The 21,744-nt window shown below is 37.8% G+C and overlaps 1 protein-coding gene across 3 annotated transcripts in view; it reads right to left on the reverse strand.

The window, feature by feature from the left end:
- Positions 1-15,631: 15,631 nt before the first annotated feature.
- yrk (Yes-related kinase) overlaps positions 15,632-21,744 on the reverse strand; it is a 48,439-nt gene continuing 42,326 nt past the window's right edge. For all 3 annotated transcript variants that reach the window (XM_062047246.1, XM_062047245.1, XM_062047244.1), the window contains 4 exons: positions 21,305-21,381; positions 21,080-21,233; positions 20,816-20,947; positions 15,632-16,062 (listed from right to left, as the gene is read on the reverse strand). In XM_062047246.1, the coding sequence (XP_061903230.1) occupies positions 15,854-16,062; positions 20,816-20,947; positions 21,080-21,233; positions 21,305-21,381 (572 nt within the window). In that variant the 3' untranslated portion in view covers positions 15,632-15,853. The remainder of the gene's footprint in view (positions 16,063-20,815; positions 20,948-21,079; positions 21,234-21,304; positions 21,382-21,744) is intronic.

A 21,744-nucleotide genomic window follows, 5' to 3' on the forward strand; every position in this document is an offset into this window, starting at 1 on the left:
GTGTATACATATACATTAGGGCTGCAACTAACGATTAATTTGATAATCGATTAATCTGTCGATTATTACTCTGATTAATCGATTAATAATCGGATAAAAGAGACAAACTACATTTCTATCCTATCCAGTATTCTATTGGAGAGAAAAAAACAGCATACTGGCACCATACGTATTTTGATTGTTTGTCAGCTGTTTGTACATGTTGCAGTTTATAAATAAATGTTTATTTAAAAAAAATAAATAAATAAATAAACTTCTGCGCATGCGCATAGCATAGATCCAACGAATCGATGACTAAATTAATCGGCAACTATTTTAATAATCAATATTAATCGATTAGTTGTTGCAGCCCTAATATATATATATTATATATTTACAGCCCGGCCCCCAGACAATTTTTTTTTAATTGTAATTTTGAAGAATTTATCTGAATGTGCATGAACTATTTCTGTTCAAAATTGTTAGAAATGTCACATGTTGAAATATTAACTGTCAGTTTACTGTACTGTGCCAACTGTACTACTATAAGAGTACATGTTTTCTATTGTTTCATTGAAAATAAAACAGCAAAGTCCATTTGGCTGTCATCTGTTTTAATTATGAGACACAATTGTGTCAAAGTCATGATTTTTTTTTAAATTTCATGCTTGAAATAAGAAATGATTACTTTAAAAAAAAGTAGTTTTATACTTGTAAGTGTTGATGACGCAGCTTTGCAACAGTTGATATTCTAGTTTCAAGCATGTTTTACTCAATATAGGTCATCAAATCTCAGCAACAAGCTGTAATATCTTACTGAGATCATTTAGGACCAAAACACTTAAAACAAGTAAATGACTAACATAAAATCTGCTTAGTGAGAAGAATGATCTTATCAAACAGAAAATAAGCAAATATCACCCTTATTTGAGATATTTCATCTTACTTAGATTGCAGTTTTTGCAGTGTAGTACGCAGCTCATGAAAAACAATATTTTTTGTTATTGTCGTTGTAAGTGGGCCAAAACACTTATATTAGAAAATAACCTCATGGAAATGACAGCTGTCATTTCATTACAATAATAAAACATTGAATTTGTTATTTAGTCAGGTTTGGGACAGGTGTGCTCACGTGTGCTCCACTGAATACTCGAGGAGTTTTTGCATTTGCTCACGCATATGGAAAATTAGAGGGAACATTGTTTGAGGGTGAGCCCCTGAAGCCGACTCACCGAACCCCTAGGGTTCCATCGAACCCAGGTTAAGAACCACTGCTTTAAAATGAGCCATATGTAATAATGTGGCCAGAAATGGTACTGCTGAATATAGACAAGCGTTTTGTCACTAACCAACACATTTTACACAGAAATTAGGCCATTTTCAGGAAGAAGTACATCATGCCTGCGTACAATATCACAACTGTTTGAATAATTGTATCCAAGTTATCACAAAAACTTTGTGTTTTCAGCAAAAACATGTCTTTGAACCTACCAAGAAGAAGGCTTGTAAAACTCCACTGTGTAGGGGGGAAGCAACATGAAGGTGTTCTGTTTTCTTTCATGTATTGTAATCAACAGAAATATATTGTTTTAACCCAAGGACTACAAAGCAGAGAGAAGGCAGGATCTGCCCAAGTTCCAGACACCGCTTTTTTGAAGTCTTTTACGAACCTTTCTTTGAACTGTTTTAACCTTTTCCTTTGAACTGTTCTGTAACCAAAGGCAACGCTGTTTACGACCCACGTTCCTTTGGAAGCAGCTGTTGCCATGTGGTCAGGGGAAGTCCAAATAAAGGAGGAGGCGTACAATCTTCCACCACGGCGTGCTGAGACACTGTGCAAGGGTACAGTGTCCATGCGTCTCTCCTCAAATCCATCCATCTTCTTCCGCTTATCTGAGGTCGGGTCGCGGGGGCAGCAGCCTAAGCAGGGAAGCCCAGACTTCCCTCTCCCCAGCCACTTCGTCCAGCTCCTCCCGGGGGATCCCGAGGCGTTCCCAGGCCAGCCGGGAGAGATAGTCTTCACAACGTGTCCTGGGTCTTCCCCGTAGCCTCCTACCGGTCGGACGTGCCCGAAACACCTCCCTAGGGAGGCGTTCGGGTGGCATCCTGACCAGATGCCCGAACCACCTCATCTGGCTCCTCTCGATGTGGAGGAGCAGCGGCTTTACTTTGAGCTCCTCCCGGATGGCAGAGCTTCTCACCCTATCTCTAAGGGAGAGCCCCGCCACCCGGCGGAGGAAACTCATTTCGGCCGCTTGTACCCGTGATCTTGTCCTTTCGGTCATAACCCAAAGCTCATGACCATAGGTGAGGATGGTAACGTAGATCGACCGGTAAATTGAGAGCTTTGCGATACAGCGTCCGCATTACTGAAGACGCCGAAACCGATCCGCCTGTCGATCTCACGATCCACTCTTCCCTCACTCTTGAACAAGACTCCGAGGTACTTGAACTCCTCCACTTGGGGCAGGGTCTCCTCCCCAACCCGGAGATGGCACTCCACCCTTTTCCGGGCGAGAACCATGGACTCAGACTTGAAGGTGCTGATTCCCATCCCAGTCACTTCACACAGCTGCGAACCGATCCAGTGAGAGCTGAAGATCCTGGCCAGATGAAGCCATCAGGACCACATCATCTGCAAAAAGCAGAGACCTAATCCTGCAGCCACCAAACCAGATCCCCTCAACGCCTTGACTGCGCCTAGAAATTCTGTCCATAAAAGTTATGAACAGAATGGGTGACAAAGGGCAACCTTGGCGGAGTCCAACCCTCACTGGAAACGTGTTCGACTTACTGCCGGCAATGCGGACCAAGCTCTGGCACTGATTATAAAGGGAGCGGACCGCCACAATCAGACAGTCCGATACCCCATACTCTCTGAGCACTCTCCACAGGACTTCCCGAGGGTCACGGTCGAATGCCTTCTCCAAGTCCACAAAGCACATGTAGATTGGTTGGGCAAACTCCCATGCACCCTCAAGGACCCTGCCGAGAGTATAGAGCTGGTCCACAGTTCCACGACCAGGACGAAAACCACACTGTTCCTCCTGAATCCGAGGTTCGACTATCCGGCGTAGCCTCCTCTCCAGTACACCCGAATAGACCTTACCTTAGCCAAATTTAAATTCTGTCTCTGTTTAATTCTTTGCTTCTTGCCTTGTTTAATAAAGGTCATCAGTGTTTGAACCTGACAACAACATATGGCAATCATATGGTTATTGTCAGTACAATCAGAAAACAAAGACTAAAACCAACTACCACCAACGCTAGCAATGGTTATACTGATAAAAGAAAAAAATAAGTAAAGCATGCTTAGCAGCCTAATGTACGCCCAAAACTAAAGAGGAGACATTTTACCAAGGCTACACCAATGAGGAATTATTTTATCGTGTGATTTGACTCCATACGTTTCACGTTGCCGTGATGACAGCCGTGCTAATGTCGGAACCGAGTTCCTTAGCGTATCAGCATGTTGAGAAGGAAATAGGCACTGACACTACCCATATCCACACAGGTTTTATTTGTCGAAAATATATTTTGCCCTTTCAGTTGGAATACACATGGACATACCTCGTAAACCTATATGTCGATGTGTCATTGACCGGGCTAGCATGCTAATCGTCACACTGTCTTTGTTAGACAAGATCATAGACCGTATTGGACAATATAGTTTACATACCAAATGTCCATTTCCATTGATTACAAGTAATAAGAAAACGTAAATGCCTGACTTACCTATCAAGGAGGAAATTAGCAAGTTTGGCGTCAGGTGAATCAATCGTCTTCATCTTTCAAAGGCATCCCCGATACAAATCCTGGTTTTGTTCCTGGCTTTGTCATGAATAAATTGAGAATGGTAACGAGGCCTTTTATATTTACTATGGTCTGACATGTTTAGTAACTTTACCAGTGGCAGTGACGAGACGAAGATGGCAACCTGGATGTGACTTACTCACTGACTTTCTAATTGGTCAAACTGTGGAGGGCGGGGCATCGAAATGAAAATATTATTTCAGGGCTGTAAATGTAATTTTGAAATGAGCATATCCTGCCTGATTTACTGTTATCAGTTATAGAGGTATTGGAAAATAACATGATTTATTAATGCCTTTTGACATATCAGGGCCATTTAAAGGCCTACTGAAAGCCACTACTACCAACCACGCAGTCTGATAGTTTATATATCTATGATGAAATCTTAACATTGCAACACATGCCAATACGGCCGGGTTAACTTATAAAGTGCAATTTTAAAATTCCCGCCACACTTCCGGTTGAAAAACTCCTTTGGATATGATTTATGCGCGTGACGTCACAAAAGCAACGGAAGTGGTTGGACCCCATCGGACCCGATAGAAAAGCCTCTTGTTTTCTTTGACAAAATTCCACAGTATTCTGGACATCTGTGTTGGTGAATCTTTTGCAATTTGTTTAATGAACAATGGAGACTGCAAAGAAGAACGTTGTAGGTGGGATCGATCGGTGTCTTAGCGGCTAAGTACAATACTGTAATATCTGTGATATTTGCATTAGTGTACTGTGTCTTTAAGGGTTTGGGGAATGAGTTGGCGGAGAACTTGAGTGTGTGTGAGCGTGACTTTTGGCTAACAGCAGCTCGTGTATGTGTGCGCGTTACTTTTTGAACTACAACCAGTTACCGCTTGTTAACAAAGCGATTGAGCAATTTGTTTAATGGACAATGGAGACTGCAAATAAGAAAGTTGGAGCCGGTGGAGCGGCGGACTACAGCAACACCAACACCAGGAGGTTGTGTTGTGTTTTTGAGCAGGATAACAGACGCACTACGGTGAGTCTAGCTTTGGCTTCCAAACATTTGATCGATTGCCCGTACGTGCGTGTCGATATGTGCATGTGACGTACGTAACTTTGGGGAAATATATGTTTCTTGCCGACTCTGATGGCGGCCGGGGTGTCGTCAAAAGCGTACAACGCCCGCCGCCACATCTAAGTTAGCTACGCAGCTAGGTTAGCTTCTGTTTTTTTAGCTTCGCCAAGCGGAATTTTATTAATCGTGTATTTACATGTTCATGGTTTAATAGTATTATTGATCTTCTGTCTATCCATCCAGTCAGGGTTTTTTTAAATTTAGTTTCTATCTGCATTTGAGACTGGCGCTATCATGTTGGCTACGCAGCTAGGTTAGCTTCTGTTTTTTTAGCTTCGCCAAGCGGAATATTATTAATCGTGTATTTACATGTTCATGGTTTAATAGTATTATTGATCTTCTGTCTATCCATCCAGTCAGGGTTTTTTGTAATTTAGTTTCTATCTGCATTTGAGACTGACGCTATCATGTTGGCTACGCAGCTAGGTTAGCTTCTGTTTTTTTAGCTTCGCCAAGCGGAATATTATTAATCGTGTATTTACATGTTCATGGTTTAATAGTATTATTGATCTTCTGTCTATCCATCCAGTCAGGGTTTTTTGTAATTTAGTTTCTATCTGCATTTGAGACTGACGCTATCATGTTGGCTACGCAGCTAGGTTAGCTTCTGTTTTTTTAGCTTCACCAAGCGGAATATTATTAATCGTGTATTTACATGTTCATGGTTTAATAGTATTATTGATCTTCTGTCTATCCATCCAGTCAGGGTTTTTTTTTATTTAGTTTCTATCTGCATTTGAGACTGACGCTATCATGTTGGCTACGCAGCTAGGTTAGCTTCTGTTTTTTTTAGCTTCGCCAAGCGGAATATTATTAATCGTGTATTTATATGTTCATGGTTTAATAGTATTATTGATCTTCTGTCTATCCATCCAGTCAGGTTTTTTTTAATTTAGTTTCTATCTGCATTTGAGACTGCTGCTATAACGTTGGCTACGTAGCTAGGTTAGCTTCTATTTTTTTAGCTTCACAAAGCTGAATTATTAATCGTGTATTTACATGTTCAGTCACTGTGAATGTCCATTTCGCGTTCTCGACTCTCATTTTCAAGAGGATATAGTATCTGAGATGGTTTAAAATACAAATCCGTGATCCACAATAGAAAAAGGAGAGAGTGTGGAATCCAATGAGCCAGCTTGTACATAAGTTACGGTCAGAGCGAAAAAAGATACGTCCATCACTGCCTCTCAAGTCCTTCACTGTAACGTTCCTCATCTACGAATGTTTCATCCTCGCTCAAATTAATGGGGTAATCGTCACTTTCTCGGTCTGAATCTCTCTCGCTCCATTGTAAACAACGGGGAAATGTGAGGAATACTAGCTCCTGTGACGTCACGCTACTTCCGGTACAGGCAAGGCTTTTTTTTTATCAGCGAGCAAAAGTTGCGAACTTTATCGTCGATTTTCTCTACTAAATCCTGTCAGCAAAAATATGGCAATATCGCGAAATGATCAAGTATGACACATACAATGGATCTGCTATTCCCGTTTAAATAAAAAAAATTCGTTTCAGTAGGCCTTTAATGATGACTTGACATGACATTATTACATATGGCTCCTTTAAAATTGGAAACATGTCTATGATAATGTTTTGACTTTTTTTGGAGGCTTTGGCTACATGACATGGTCAAATGTTGTTGACACTATATTATATGTGATATATATAGAATATTTTACATATATTACATCCATCCATTTTCTACCACCTGTCCATGTCTTTGGAGGTGGGAGGAAACCGGAGCCCGAGCCCGGGGAATAGAACCCAGGACCGTCTCGCTGTGAGGCACGAGCACTATATAACGATAATGTATTATAAATTAGATACTATATACAACATATTGTATAATATACACTATATTGCCAAAATTATTGGGCCACCCATGGAGGAGGAATTATGGTGTGGGGTTGTTTTCCAGGAGTTGGGCTTGTCCCCTTAGTTCCAGGGAAAGGAACTTTGAATGCTCCAGGATACCAAAACATTTTGGACAATTCCATGCTCCCAACCTTGTGGGAACAGTTTGGAGCGGGCCCCTTCCTCTTCCAACATGACTGTGCACCAGTGCACAAAGCAAGGTCCATAAACACATGGATGACAGAGTCTGGTGTGGATGAACTTGACTGGCCTGCACAGAGTCCTGACCTGAACCCGATAGAAGACCTTTGGGATGAATTAGAACGGAGACTGAGAGCCAGGCCATCAGTGTGTGACCTCACCAATGCACTTTTGGAAGAATAATGGAAAATTCCTATAAACACACTCCGCAACCTTGTGGACAGCCTTCCCAGAAGAGTTGAAGCTGTAATAGCTGCAAAAGGTGGACCGACATCATATTGGACCCTATGGGTTAGGAATGGGATGGCACTTCAAGTTCATATGTTCACATACAAACATACATACATACATACATACACATATATATATATATATATATATATATATATATATATATATATATATATATATATATATATATATATATATATATACACATATATATATATATATATATATATATATATATATATATATATATATATATATATATATATATATATACTGAGAGGCAAAATTCGCTTATCCGTTTAGTATCATCTAAAGCAGTGGTCCCCAACCACCGGGCCGCGGCCCGGCACCGGTTCGCGGACCGATTGGTACCGGGCCGCGCAATAAATTAATAATAATAATAATAATAAAAAAATAAAAAATTTAAATTTAATTTTTTTTTTTAGTTAAATCAACATAAAAAACACAATATATACATTATATATCAATATAGATCAATACAGTCTGCAGGGATACAGTCCGTAAGCACACATGATTGTATTTCTTTATGAAAAAAAAAAAGAAAAAAAAATTCCTCCCCCCCCCTTCATCACCGTCCATGGGACAAATTTTCAAGCGTTGACCGGTCCCCAGCTACAAAAAGGTTGGGGACCACTGATCTAAATTGCAGTGTTGACAGTTTGATTGGTGACGGCGAGGAGCAGTTTTCACCGCCAGGCTCCGCCCACTATGATAAGATACAAATAAGTACAGAGTAAACAAACACTTCAGGGTGTCATCATTCGTCCTATTTGTGATCAAAATATGAATTTGTGGAGCCACTTTATTAACATCTTGTGTTTTGTGGCGAACCATCAGGTCAAAAGTTTGGCTTTATGCCACGCCCACTTTCTACGACGTAGGCAAATTTCTTCCGCAATTTATCATCGCTTATCTGCCTAGTATCTGTCATTTTAACTCATTCGGTCAAAGTCTCGTGGAGGAGTTAGTTGAAATCCGACCCTGGTTTTTGGTCAAAAAAATGGTCAAAAGGAAACCATGATGGCCAACTTCCTGTGTATTTTCAAATATGGGTTTTGGGACTTTCACGTGCGTCCTCTCGTGACGGACGCCTCCATTGATTTTCGTGACGATACGTGAATCTGGTAACAGATTGACCCAAATTTTGGGTCAGTTTTAAAATGAAAAGCTATTGAAATTGTGACGTTTAATATAATTCTCTCACTTCAATGGCATTTATGAGGCTCTTAAAAATTCATTAAAACTCGCCAATTTTCGCAATCATATCCGGTCCGGCGAAAAAGTCGATATTTTAGAATAGAATAGAATAGAAAGTACTTTATTGATCCCTGGGGGAAATTCAGTACCACAGTTCGCTCACAATAAACAATAAACACTTAGGTATTTTTTACATGTGAAAAATATAAATACAGTCTATTACACAGCATTATTCACATGTGAATAATATAAATACAGTCTATTACACAGCATTATTCACATGTGAATAATATAAATACAGTCTATTATACAGCATTATTCACATGTGAATAATATAAATACAGTCTATTATACAGCATTATTCACATGTGAATAATATAAATACAGTCTATTCTACAGCATTATTCACATGTGAATAATATAAATACAGTATATTATACAAGATTATTCACATGTGAATAATATAAATACCGTCTATTATACAGCATAATTCACATGTGAATAATGTAAAGACAGTCTATTATACAGCATTATTCACATGTGAATAATGTAAATACAGTCTATTATACAGCATTATTCACATGTGAATAATATAAATACAGTATATTATACAAGATTATTCACATGTGAATAATATAAATACCGTCTATTATACAGCATAATTCACATGTGAATAATGTAAAGACAGTCTATTATACAGCATTATTCACATGTGAATAATGTAAATACAGTCTATTATACAGCATTATTCACATGTGAATAATGTAAATACAGTCTATTATACAGCATTATTCACATGTGAATAATATAAATACAGTCTATTCTACAGCATTATTCACATGTGAATAATATAAATACAGTATATTATACAAGATTATTCACATGTGAATAATATAAATACCGTCTATTATACAGCATAATTCACATGTGAATAATGTAAAGACAGTCTATTATACAGCATTATTCACATGTGAATAATGTAAATACAGTCTATTATACAACATTATTCACATGTGAATAATATAAATACAGTCTATTCTACAGCATTATTCACATGTGAATAATATAAATACAGTCTATTCTACAGCATTATTCACATGTGAATAATATAAATACAGTCTATTATACAGCATTATTCACATGTGAATAATATAAATACAGTCTATTCTACAGCATTATTCACATGTGAATAATATAAATACAGTATATTATACAGCATAATTCACATGTGAATAATGTAAAGACAGTCTATTATACAGCATTATTCACATGTGAATAATGTAAATACAGTCTATTATACAGCATTATTCACATGTGAATAATATAAATACAGTATATTATACAAGATTATTCACATGTGAATAATATAAATACCGTCTATTATACAGCATAATTCACATGTGAATAATGTAAAGACAGTCTATTATACATCATTATTCACATGTGAATAATGTAAATACAGTCTATTATACAGCATAATTCACATGTGAATAATGTAAAGACAGTCTATTATACATCATTATTCACATGTGAATAATGTAAATACAGTCTATTATACAGCATTATTCACATGTGAATAATGTAAATACAGTCTATTATACAGCATAATTCACATGTGAATAATGTAAAGACAGTCTATTATACAGCATTATTCACATGTGAATAATATAAATACAGTATATTATACAAGATTATTCACATGTGAATAATATAAATACCGTCTATTATACAGCATAATTCACATGTGAATAATGTAAAGACAGTCTATTATACATCATTATTCACATGTGAATAATGTAAATACAGTCTATTATACAGCATAATTCACATGTGAATAATGTAAAGACAGTCTATTATACATCATTATTCACATGTGAATAATGTAAATACAGTCTATTATACAGCATTATTCACATGTGAATAATGTAAATACAGTCTATTATACAGCATAATTCACATGTGAATAATATAAATACCGTCTATTATACAGCATAATTCACATGTGAATAATGTAAAGACAGTCTATTATACATCATTATTCACATGTGAATAATGTAAATACAGTCTATTATACAGCATTATTCACATGTGAATAATGTAAATACAGTCTATTATACAGCATAATTCACATGTGAATAATGTAAAGACAGTCTATTATACAGCATTATTCACATGTGAATAATGTAAAGACAGTCTATTATACAGCATTATTCACATGTGAATAATATAAATACATTCGATTATACATTTAAATACAGTCAAAAAGTAACATATGTATTATACAGTCTGATGGCTGTCGGTATGAAGGACTTTTTTGGGAGTTTTGGGAGTCCGGAACTTGAAATTCAAAACTTGGCTCTCTGGCACCCCCTTTAAAATTGCCCTAAATTTGCGTATCGTCCAGAAAATGGCATGTGGCGTCTATAAAAGTCTAAAGAAGCCATATTTGAAAACAAACATCTTGGTTTCCGTCCGCCATATTTCGGCCCAAAACAGAGGTCACACTTTAACAAACGCCACCTTGGGACTTTGACCGGATGAGTCGCGATCAAAATGACAGATACTGGACAGACGGGCGATGACAAATTGGGAAGGAATCTTGCCTACGCCATAAAATGTGGGCGTGGCATGGCGCCGAACTTTGACCTGATGGCTCGCTACAAAACTTTCAACAACTAGAACTTGGCTCCACAAACTCCGATCTTGATCAGAATTGGTGGAAATGAAGATGACGACACCCTGACGTGCCGGATTAGTCAGTACCTATACATTCATAGTGGGCGGAGCCGGGTGGTGCATTTTTCCCATCATGCTTTGTAATGGGTGTAATTCTGAGTGAGCAAGTTGTGTTATGTGTGACCATGTCTGTTGACTTTTTGTGTTGGTTGGCTGTTTTTTTTTACACCATGACTAGGGAATGTTGTTTGTATTGGGTCATATAAGTAAATCCTGTGATACATTTCATTTTGAGCATAATTAAAGGCCATTGACTTGGGTTACTCACAATGTCAACTTGATGGTTACAAAAAAACACTAGGAAGCTGTACTAAGTACCAATAAGCTGTACTAAGTAAGTACTAAGCACTAGGCAGCTGTAATAAGTAAGTACTAAGCACTAAGAGGCTGTATTAAGTAAGTACTAAGAAGCGCTACTAAGTACTAAGAAGCTGTACTAAGTACTAAGCACTAAGACGCTGTACTAAGTACAAAGCACTAAGACACTACTAATACTAAGCACGAAGACACTGTACTAATACTAAGCACTAAGATGCTGTACTAAGTTAGCACTAAGACGCTCTACTAAGTAAATACTAAGCACTAAGACACCGTACTAAGTACTAAGACGCTTTACTAAGTAAATATTAGGAAGTGTTTTTTTACACCATGACTAGGGAATGTTGTTTGTATTGGGTCATATAAGTAAATCCTGTGATACATTTCATTTTGAGCATAATTAAAGGCCATTGACTTGGGTTACTCACAATGTCAACTTGATGGTTACAAAAAAACACTAGGAAGCTGTACTAAGTACCAATAAGCTGTACTAAGTAAGTACTAAGCACTAGGCAGCTGTAATAAGTAAGTACTAAGCACTAAGAGGCTGTATTAAGTAAGTACTAAGAAGCGCTACTAAGTACTAAGAAGCTGTACTAAGTACTAAGCACTAAGATGCTGTACTAAGTACAAAGCACTAAGACACTACTAATACTAAGCACGAAGACACTGTACTAATACTAAGCACTAAGGTGCTGTACTAAGTTAGCACTAAGACGCTCTACTAAGTAAATACTAAGCACTAAGACACCGTACTAAGTACTAAGACGCTTTACTAAGTAAATATTAGGAAGTGTTTTTTTACACCATGACTAGGGAAGGTTGTTTGTATTGGGTCATATAAGTAAATCCTGTGATATATTTCAGTTTGAGCATAATTAAAGGTCATTGACTTGGGTTACTCACAATGTCAACTTGATGGTTACAAAAAAGCACTAGGAAGCTGTACTAAGTACCAATAAGCTGTACTAAGTAAGTACTAAGCACTAGGCAGCTGTAATAAGTAAGTACTAAGCACTAAGAGGCTGTATTAAGTAAGTACTAAGAAGCGCTACTAAGTACTAAGAAGCTGTACTAAGTACTAAGCACTAAGACGCTGTACTAAGTACAAAGCACTAAGACACTACTAATACTAAGCACGAAGACACTGTACTAATACTAAGCACTAAGATGCTGTACTAAGTTAGCACTAAGACGCTCTACTAAGTAAATACTAAGCACTAAGACACCGTACTAAGTACTAAGACGCTTTACTAAGTAAAAATTAGGAAGTGTTTTTTTACACCATGACTAGGGAATGTTGTTTGTATTGGGTCATATAAGTAAATCCTGTGATACATTTCATTTTGAGCATAATTAAAGGTCATTGACTTGGGTTACTCACAATGTCAACTTGATGATTACAAAAAAGCACTAGGAAGCTGTACTAAGTACCAATAAGCTGTACTAAGTAAGTACTAAGCACTAAGAAGCTGTACTAAGTAAGTCCTAAGCTGTACTAAGTACTAAGCACTAAGACACTGTACTAATACTAAGCACTAAGACACTACTGATACTAAGCACTAAGACACTGTACTAATACTAAGCACTAAGACACTGTACTAATACTAAGCACTAAGACACTACTGATACTAAGCACTAAGACACTGTACTAATACTAAGCACTAAGACACTACTGATACTAAGCACTAAGACACTGTACTAATACTAAGCACTAAGACACTACTGATACTAAGCACTAAGACACTGTACTAATACTAAGCACTAAGACACTACTGATACTAAGCACTAAGACACTGTACTAATACTAAGCACTAAGACACTGTACTAATACTAAGCACTAAGCTGCTGTACTGATACTAAGCACTAAGACACTGTACTAATACTAAGCACTAAGATACTGTACTAATACTAAGCACTAAGACACTACTGATACTAAGCACTAAGACACTGTACTAATACTAAGCACTAAGACGCTGTACTAATACTAAGCACTAAGATACTGTACTAATACTAAGCACTAAGACACTACTGATACTAAGCACTAAGACACTGTACTAATACTAAGCACTAAGACACTGTACTAATACTAAGCACTAAGATGCTGTACTGATACTAAGCACTAAGACACTGTACTAATACTAAGCACTAAGATGCTGTACTAATACTAAGCACTAAGACACTACTGATACTAAGCACTAAGATGCTCTTCTAATACTAAGCACTAAGACACTGTACTAATACTAAGCACTAAGATGCTGTACTGATACTAAGCACTAAGACACTGTACTAATACTAAGCACTAAGACACTACTGATACTAAGCACTAAGACACTGTACTAATACTAAGCACTAAGACACTGTACTAATACTAAGCACTAAGACGCTGTACTAAGTACAAAGGACTAAGACACTAATGATACTAAGCACTAAGATGCTGTACTGATACTAAGCACTAAGATGCTGTACTAATACTAAGCACTAAGATGCTGTACTAATACTAAGCACTAAGATGCTGTACTAATACTAAGCACTAAGACACTGTACTAATACTAAGCACTAAGATGCTGTCCTAATACTAAGCACTAAGATGCTGTACTAATACTAAGCACTAAGATGCTGTACTAATACTAAGCACTAAGATGCTGTCCTAATACTAAGCACTAAGATACTGTACTAATACTAAGCACTAAGATGCTGTACTAATACTAAGCACTAAGACGCTGTACTAATACTAAGCACTAAGATGCTGTCCTAATACTAAGCACTAAGATGCTGTACTAATACTAAGCACTAAGATGCTGTACTAATACTAAGCACTAAGATGCTGTACTAATACTAAGCACTAAGACACTACTGATACTAAGCACTAAGATGCTCTTCTAATACTAAGCACTAAGACACTGTACTAATACTAAGCACTAAGATGCTGTACTGATACTAAGCACTAAGACACTGTACTAATACTAAGCACTAAGACACTACTGATACTAAGCACTAAGACACTGTACTAATACTAAGCACTAAGACGCTGTACTAAGTACAAAGGACTAAGACACTAATGATACTAAGCACTAAGATGCTGTACTGATACTAAGCACTAAGATGCTGTCCTAATACTAAGCACTAAGATGCTGTACTAATACTAAGCACTAAGATACTGTACTAATACTAAGCACTAAGATGCTGTCCTAATACTAAGCACTAAGATGCTGTACTGATACTAAGCACTAAGATGCTGTCCTAATACTAAGCACTAAGATACTGTACTAATACTAAGCACTAAGATGCTGTCCTAATACTAAGCACTAAGATGCTGTACTGATACTAAGCACTAAGATGTTGTACTAATACTAAGCACTAAGATGCTGTCCTAATACTAAGCACTAAGATGCTGTCCTAATACTAAGCACTAAGATACTGCACTAATACTAAGCACTAAGATACTGCACTAATACTGATCCTTCCAAATTGATGCAGATTTTAGGTTGGGGTCCGATCACAACAGTCGTAACTTCCTTTCACATGCTCCGATCTTCCTGAACTTTTTGGAGGTGTGTCGTGGCATTGGGACGCCCGAGTTGCGACAACTTGATACTTTGATTACTGAAAAGGTTTTTTTGCGCGGTTCCTGAAAAATGACAAGAATATTTGGTTTCTACTTGCAGCACGTTCATGTTGTTATGCAGGAAAGTATTGTCGGCACGAGTTGAAAACAACAAACAAAAAACTGTCAGATGTTTATTACAATAAGAATAATCTCAGCATAAAAAAGGGGGCACGATCTTGTAAGAAAACAATAAAATATTTCCCTTTTTTTAATGCGTGAACTTTGCACCCGGCCTCCCAATGAATGAATAAATGCTACAGAAGTCTATAAAGGGAACACGTTAAATAAAAAGTCAAAACCTTCAAGAGACTGGCTCATACAAAATGGCCAAGACATTTCTCACCGCCTCTCTTAAAATATATATATTTCTCTTTAAATGTGTTGGAAAAGAAAAGGTTTTTTACACGGCAGGAGTTTGGACCCGCCCGAGTCGACGCGGCGCCGGCGAACCTGTTGCACCTCCGCGTGAATCCGCCGACAAAAGAGAGTGAAAGGGTGCGAGCGGAACATCTATGGCGGAGGCTGAGGAAGAAGAGGATAATGTGCCAACTCGCCCCCCCCCCCCCCGCCCCCCCCACGCCTCCTCCCAAACCATCTACATCTTTCTTTCAGTTCCTTGTTGTCATGGTTACAGAGGAAAGCAACATCACTGCAGGGCCCCCCTGATCAGCAGAGGTCCTTCATCAAGGCGGATCTGTCCCAAAAGACGCGGCGGCGACTGGAAGCGATTAGGGCGACAATGTACATTAGGAGCCGCGCGTGTGTGTGTGTGTGTGTGTGTGTGTGTGTGTGTGTGTGTGTGTCACAGGTTCTCTCCGGGCTGGTACTGCGGCTCGGTGGCGGTGAAGTAGTCCTCCAAGAAGGACTGCAGGTACTCGAAGGTGTGCCTCTCGTCGGCCTCCCGCCGCCAGCACTGCAGCATGAGTTCGTGGAGCGAGGCGGGGCAGCCCGGGGCGCAGGCCATCCGGTAGCCGCGCTCCACCTGCTCCAACACCTCGCGGTTGTTCATGCCTTGGAGGGACGGGGGTGGGGGGGAGGGGAGGAGGGCACACATGTCGCATACAGATAAGGACGAGCACATCATTAGGTACACCCCTGCTACTTTCTTCACTTCCAAAATAAGAGCGCCACCGCAAATAATTCTACCATTATTGCTTATAAGATTATTTCACATGAATTCAATCATCTTTTTTTTTATTTTTTTTTTTTAATTTACACCTTGCAGCATCAAAAAACAATTTTTCAAGAAGTTGCAGGAACCTTGGAGAATCTCCAAGGTTCCTGCAAGGGCTTCTAGAAAACACATGTTTGATGCTGCAAGGTGCAAATAAAAAGAAAAAAAAAAGAAAAGAAGATGAATAGAGAAAAAAGTGTAAAAAAATAGCGAAAAAAAAGTTAATATGCTAACGTTAGCATCCCTGATTTACACCTTACAGCATCAAAAAAATGTTTTCAAGAAGTTGAGAATCTCCAAGGTTCCTGCCAGGGCTTCTAGAAAACACATTTTTGATGTTGCAAGGTGGAAATGAAAAGAAAAAAAAAAAAAGAAGATGAATAGAGAAAAAAAGTGCAAAAAATAGCTAAAAAAAAGTTAACATGCTAACGTTAACATCCCTGATTTACACCTTACAGCATCAAAAAAAAAAGTTTTCAAGAAGTTGCAGTAACCTTTGAGAATCTCCAAGGTTCCTGCAAGGGCTTCTAGAAAACACATGTTTGATGCTGCAAGGTGCAAATAAAAAGAAAAAAAAGAAAGAAAAGAAGATGAATAGAGAAAAAAGTGTAAAAAATAGCTAAAAAAAAAGTTCATATGCTAACGTTAGCATCCCTGATTTACACCTTACAGCATCAAAAAAAATTTTTCAAGAAGTTGCAGGAACCTTGGAGAATCTCCAAGGTTCCTGCCAGGGCTTCTAGAAAACACATGTTTGATGTTGCAAGGTGGAAATGAAAAAAAAAGAAAAAAAAGAAGATGAATAGAGAAAAAAAGTGCAAAAAATAGCTAAAAAAAAGTTAACATGCTAACGTTAACATCCCTGATTTACACCTTACAGCATCAAAAAACAATTTTTCAAGAAGTTGCAGGAACCTTGGAGAATCTCCAAGGTTCCTGCAAGGGCTTCTAGAAAACACATGTTTGATGCTGCAAGGTGCAAATAAAAAGAAAAAGAAAAGAAAAGAAGATGAATAGAGAAAAAAGTGTAAAAAATAGCTAAAAAAAAGTTAATATGCTAACGTTAGCATCCCTGATTTACACCTTACAGCATCAAAAAAATGTTTTCAAGAAGTTGCAGGAACCTTGGAGAATCTCCAAGGTTCCTGCCAGGGCTTCTAGAAAACACGTTTTTGATGTTGCAAGGTGGAAATGAAAAAAAAAAAAAAAGAAAAAAAAAAGAAGATGAATAGAGAAAAAAAGTGCAAAAAATAGCTAAAAAAAAGTTAACATGCTAACGTTAACATCCCTGATGTACACCTTACAGCATCAAAAAAAAAAATGTTTTCAAGAAGTTGCAGGAACCTTGGAGAATCTCCAAGGTTCCTGCAAGGGCTTCTAGAAAACACATTTTGATGCTGCAAGGTGTATGTATGTACATGTATGTGCGCACGAGAAATTTTCTCGTGTGCATGAAAAACTTTTTAGAAAGTTATAAAAAAAAATTGAAAAAATTTTGTGCGCGAGATACATATCTGAAAAATAAATAAATAAATAAATAAAAATTTAAAAAAAGAAATTTCCCCCCATATAGGGGCTCCGTAGTTTTAACACAAACATTCTGGCAACTAAGCTGCCAGCTTTTTACGTAAGAATGTTGATACCGTGGGCAGGGGTTTACCTGACACATGAAACGTGACAAATTGGTGGGGGTTGCATGATCCACTTCAGCCTGGGGTGGCAGTAGAGTGTTGAATTTGATTTAAAAAAATGTGTTCTGTGGCAACTAAAACTTTCACCACAGGCTCAGTTGCTATGGAGAGTGGCGCTTTCCATCATTTTCAGCAGACTGCATTGCAAAATGATGAACCCACCCCTCTTCATTTCACAGGATATCCACCCAGGAGTGGGGCCGTATGAAGCCATTCTCTACCGTACTCACGCACAGAAAAAATATGTAGTATAAAATAATGGAGATTCGTTTGTGTGACTTTTTTGAGTTCGAGTTTTGTGAAAAATAATCAGTGCAGAAAAATTCAGTGTAAAAAAAGAAACAAACAGGGTACAATAAAATTCAATGTAAAAAAAAGGCAGTGTAAAATATTTAGTGTAAAAAAATTCAGTGCAAAAAATTTGCTTCAAAACATTTCAGGGTATGAAAAATTAATTGCAGATCATTTCAGTGCAGAAAATTGTGTTGTTTCAGTACTCAACACCCACTTCTGGTAAATTAAGTACTAAGTACCAGTAAGGAGCTGTACTAAGTGCAAAGTACTAAGAACCTGTACTAAAAAAGTACTAGTAAGTACTAAGAAACGGTACTAAGTAAGTACTAAAAACCTGCACTTAGTAACTACACTAAGTATTAAGAAGCTGTTCTGAGTAAGTACTAAGTATTAAGAACCTGTACTAAGTACTAGTAATAAGCTGTAATAAGTAGATACTAAGTACCAAGCAGCTGTACTAAGTAAGTATTACTAAGTACTAATAGGGCTGTACGAAGTAACTACTATGTACTAAGAAGCTGTATTATGTACTAAAAAGCTGTACTAAGTACTAGAAAGCTGTACTAAAGTAAGTACTATGTACTAAGACGCCATACTAATTAAGTACTAAGCACTAAGGTGCTGTACTACGTACTAAGTATTAAGAAGCTGTACTGAGAACTAAGACACTGTACTGAGTAAGTACTAAGAAGCTGTACTAAGTAAATACGAAAAGCTGTACAAAGTAAAGACTAAGACGCTGTACTAAGTAAATACTAAGAACTAAGACGCTGTATTAAGTACTAAGAAGCTGTACTAAGTACTAAGACACTGGACTGAGTAAGCACTAAGACGCTGTACTAAGTAAATACTAAGAAGCTGTACTAAGTAAATACGAAGAAGCTGTACTAAGTACTAAGAAGCTGTACTAAATAAATACTAAGATGCTTTACTAAGTAAATACTAAGAACTAAGACACTGTACAAAGTAAATACTAAGATACTGTACTAAGTAAATACTAAGTACTAAGACGCTGTATTAAGTACTAAGAAGCTGTACTAAGTAAATACTAAGAAGCTGTACTAAGTACTAAGACACTGGACTGAGTAAGCACTAAGACCCTGTACTAAGTAAATACTAAGAAGCTGTACTAAGTAAATACTAAGAAGCTATACTAAGTACTAATAAGCTGTACTAAATAAATACTAAAATGCTGTACTAAGTAAATACTAAGACACTGTACTAAGTAAATACTAAGATGCTGTACTAAGTAAATACTAAGATGCTGTACTAAGTAAATACTAAGAGCTAAGACACTGTACTAATAAGTAAGTACTAAGAAGCTGTACTAAGTAAATACTAAGATACTGTACTAAGACACTGTACTAAGTACTAAGCACTAAGAAGCTGTACTAAGTAAGCACTAAGACACTGTACTAAGTAAGAACTTAGAAGCTGTACTAAGTACTAAGACACTGGACTCAGTAAGCACTAAGACGCTGTACTAAGTAAATACTAAGAAGCTGTACTAAGTAAATACTAAGAAGCTGTACTAAGTAAGTACTAAATAAATACTAAGACGCTGTACTACGTAAATACTAAGAACTAAGACACTGTACTAAGTAAATACCAAGATGCTGTACTATGTAAATACTAAGAACTAAGACACTGTACTAATAAGTACTAAGAAGCTGTACTAAGTAAATACTAAGAAGCTGTACTAAGGAAGTACTAAATAAATACTAAGACGCTGTACTGCGTAAATACTAAGAACTAAGACACTGTACTAAGTAAATACTAAGAGGCTGAACTATGTAAATACTAAGAACTAAGACACTGTACTAATAAGTACTAAGAAGCTGCACTAAGTAAATACTAAGAAGCTGTACTAAGTAAGTACTAAATAAATACTAAGACGTTGTACTACGTAAATACTAAGAACTAAGACACTGTACTGAGTAAATACTAAGATGCTGTACTATGTAAATACTAACAACTAAGACACTGTACTAAGTAAATACTAAGATGCTGTACTATGTAAATACTAAGAACTAAGACACTGTACTAAGTAAATACTAAGATGCTGTACTATGTAAATACTAAGAACTAAGACACTGTACTAATAAGTACTAAGAAGCTGCACTAAGTAAATACTAAGAAGCTGTACTAAGCAAGTACTAAATAAATACTAAGACGCTGTACTACGTAAATACTAAGAACTAAGACACTGTACTGAGTAAATACTAAGATGCTGTACTATGTAAATACTAAGAACTAAGACACTGTACTAATAAGTACTAAGAAGCTGCACTAAGTAAATACTAAGAAGCTGTACTAAGTAAGTACTAAATAAATACTAAGACGCTGTACTACGTAAATACTAAGAACTAAGACACTGTACTGAGTAAATACTAAGATGCTGTATTATGTAAATACTAAGAACTAAGACACTGTACTAATAAGTAAGTACTAAGAAGCTGTACTAAGTAAGCACTAAGACACTGTACTAAGTAAGTACTTAGAAGCTGTACTAAGTACATACCAAGACGCTGTACTAAGTAAGTACTAAGATGCTGTGCTAAGTACCAAGAGGCTGTACTAAGTTTCAAGTACTAAGACCGTGTACCTGGGTATGGCACGCGTCCCTTGGTGATGAGTTCCGTGAGCAGGATGCCAAAACTCCACACGTCAGACTTGATGGTGAAGCGTCCGTACAGAGCCGCTTCAGGGGCCGTCCACTTGATGGGGAACTTGGCCCCTGAAACCATGGCAACAACCCCCAAGTTGCATCATCACTTCATGAGGACGTCTTGTGTGTAACAATATGGGCAGACACACACACACACACACACACACACACACACACACACACACACACACATCCTGTCACCTTGTCTGGCCGTGTACTCGTTGTCCTCGATGAGACGTGCCAGTCCGAAGTCTGCGATCTTGCACACCAGGTTGTCTCCCACCAGGATGTTGGCGGCGCGCAGGTCGCGGTGGATGTAGTTCATCCTCTCGATGTACGCCATGCCGGCCGCGATCTGCACGCAGGAGGCGGAGCCATGTCAGAACCAGGTGTGCATTAATAATAATATTATTATTGCCTGTTCACCTGTGCCGCCATGTCCACCAGCTGGGGCAGCTTCAGGTTCTGGCCCTCGCCGTCTTTCAGGAAGTCCAGCAAACTTCCTGGGGGAGGAGTCAGAAAGTTAGCGCACACGCATGCAAACTGGTGGAAGTCCCGGGATTGAACGTCGGACCCCGCAGAGGAGCACAACAACATTGAAATTCATGATCGTCATTAGGTGGCACCCTGTTGCTAGGCAGAGTTCATGGGGCTCCATCACTTCTAGCAAAAGTGTATTTATACTACCTCTTTATTTATGCTGCCTTTATTTATACTACCTCTTTATTTATGCTACCTTTATTTATACTACCTCTTTATTTATGTGCCTCTTTAACAGAACTCTGTCCCTCCCTCTCTTCTTTCATGTCTAGTTAGGATGGGTACCGGTACCTTTTTCATTTTGGGACACCCGATTCCTGCCGGTA

Source organism: Entelurus aequoreus, linkage group LG05 (assembly GCF_033978785.1).
Source record: "Entelurus aequoreus isolate RoL-2023_Sb linkage group LG05, RoL_Eaeq_v1.1, whole genome shotgun sequence".
NCBI lineage: Eukaryota > Metazoa > Chordata > Actinopteri > Syngnathiformes > Syngnathidae > Entelurus > Entelurus aequoreus.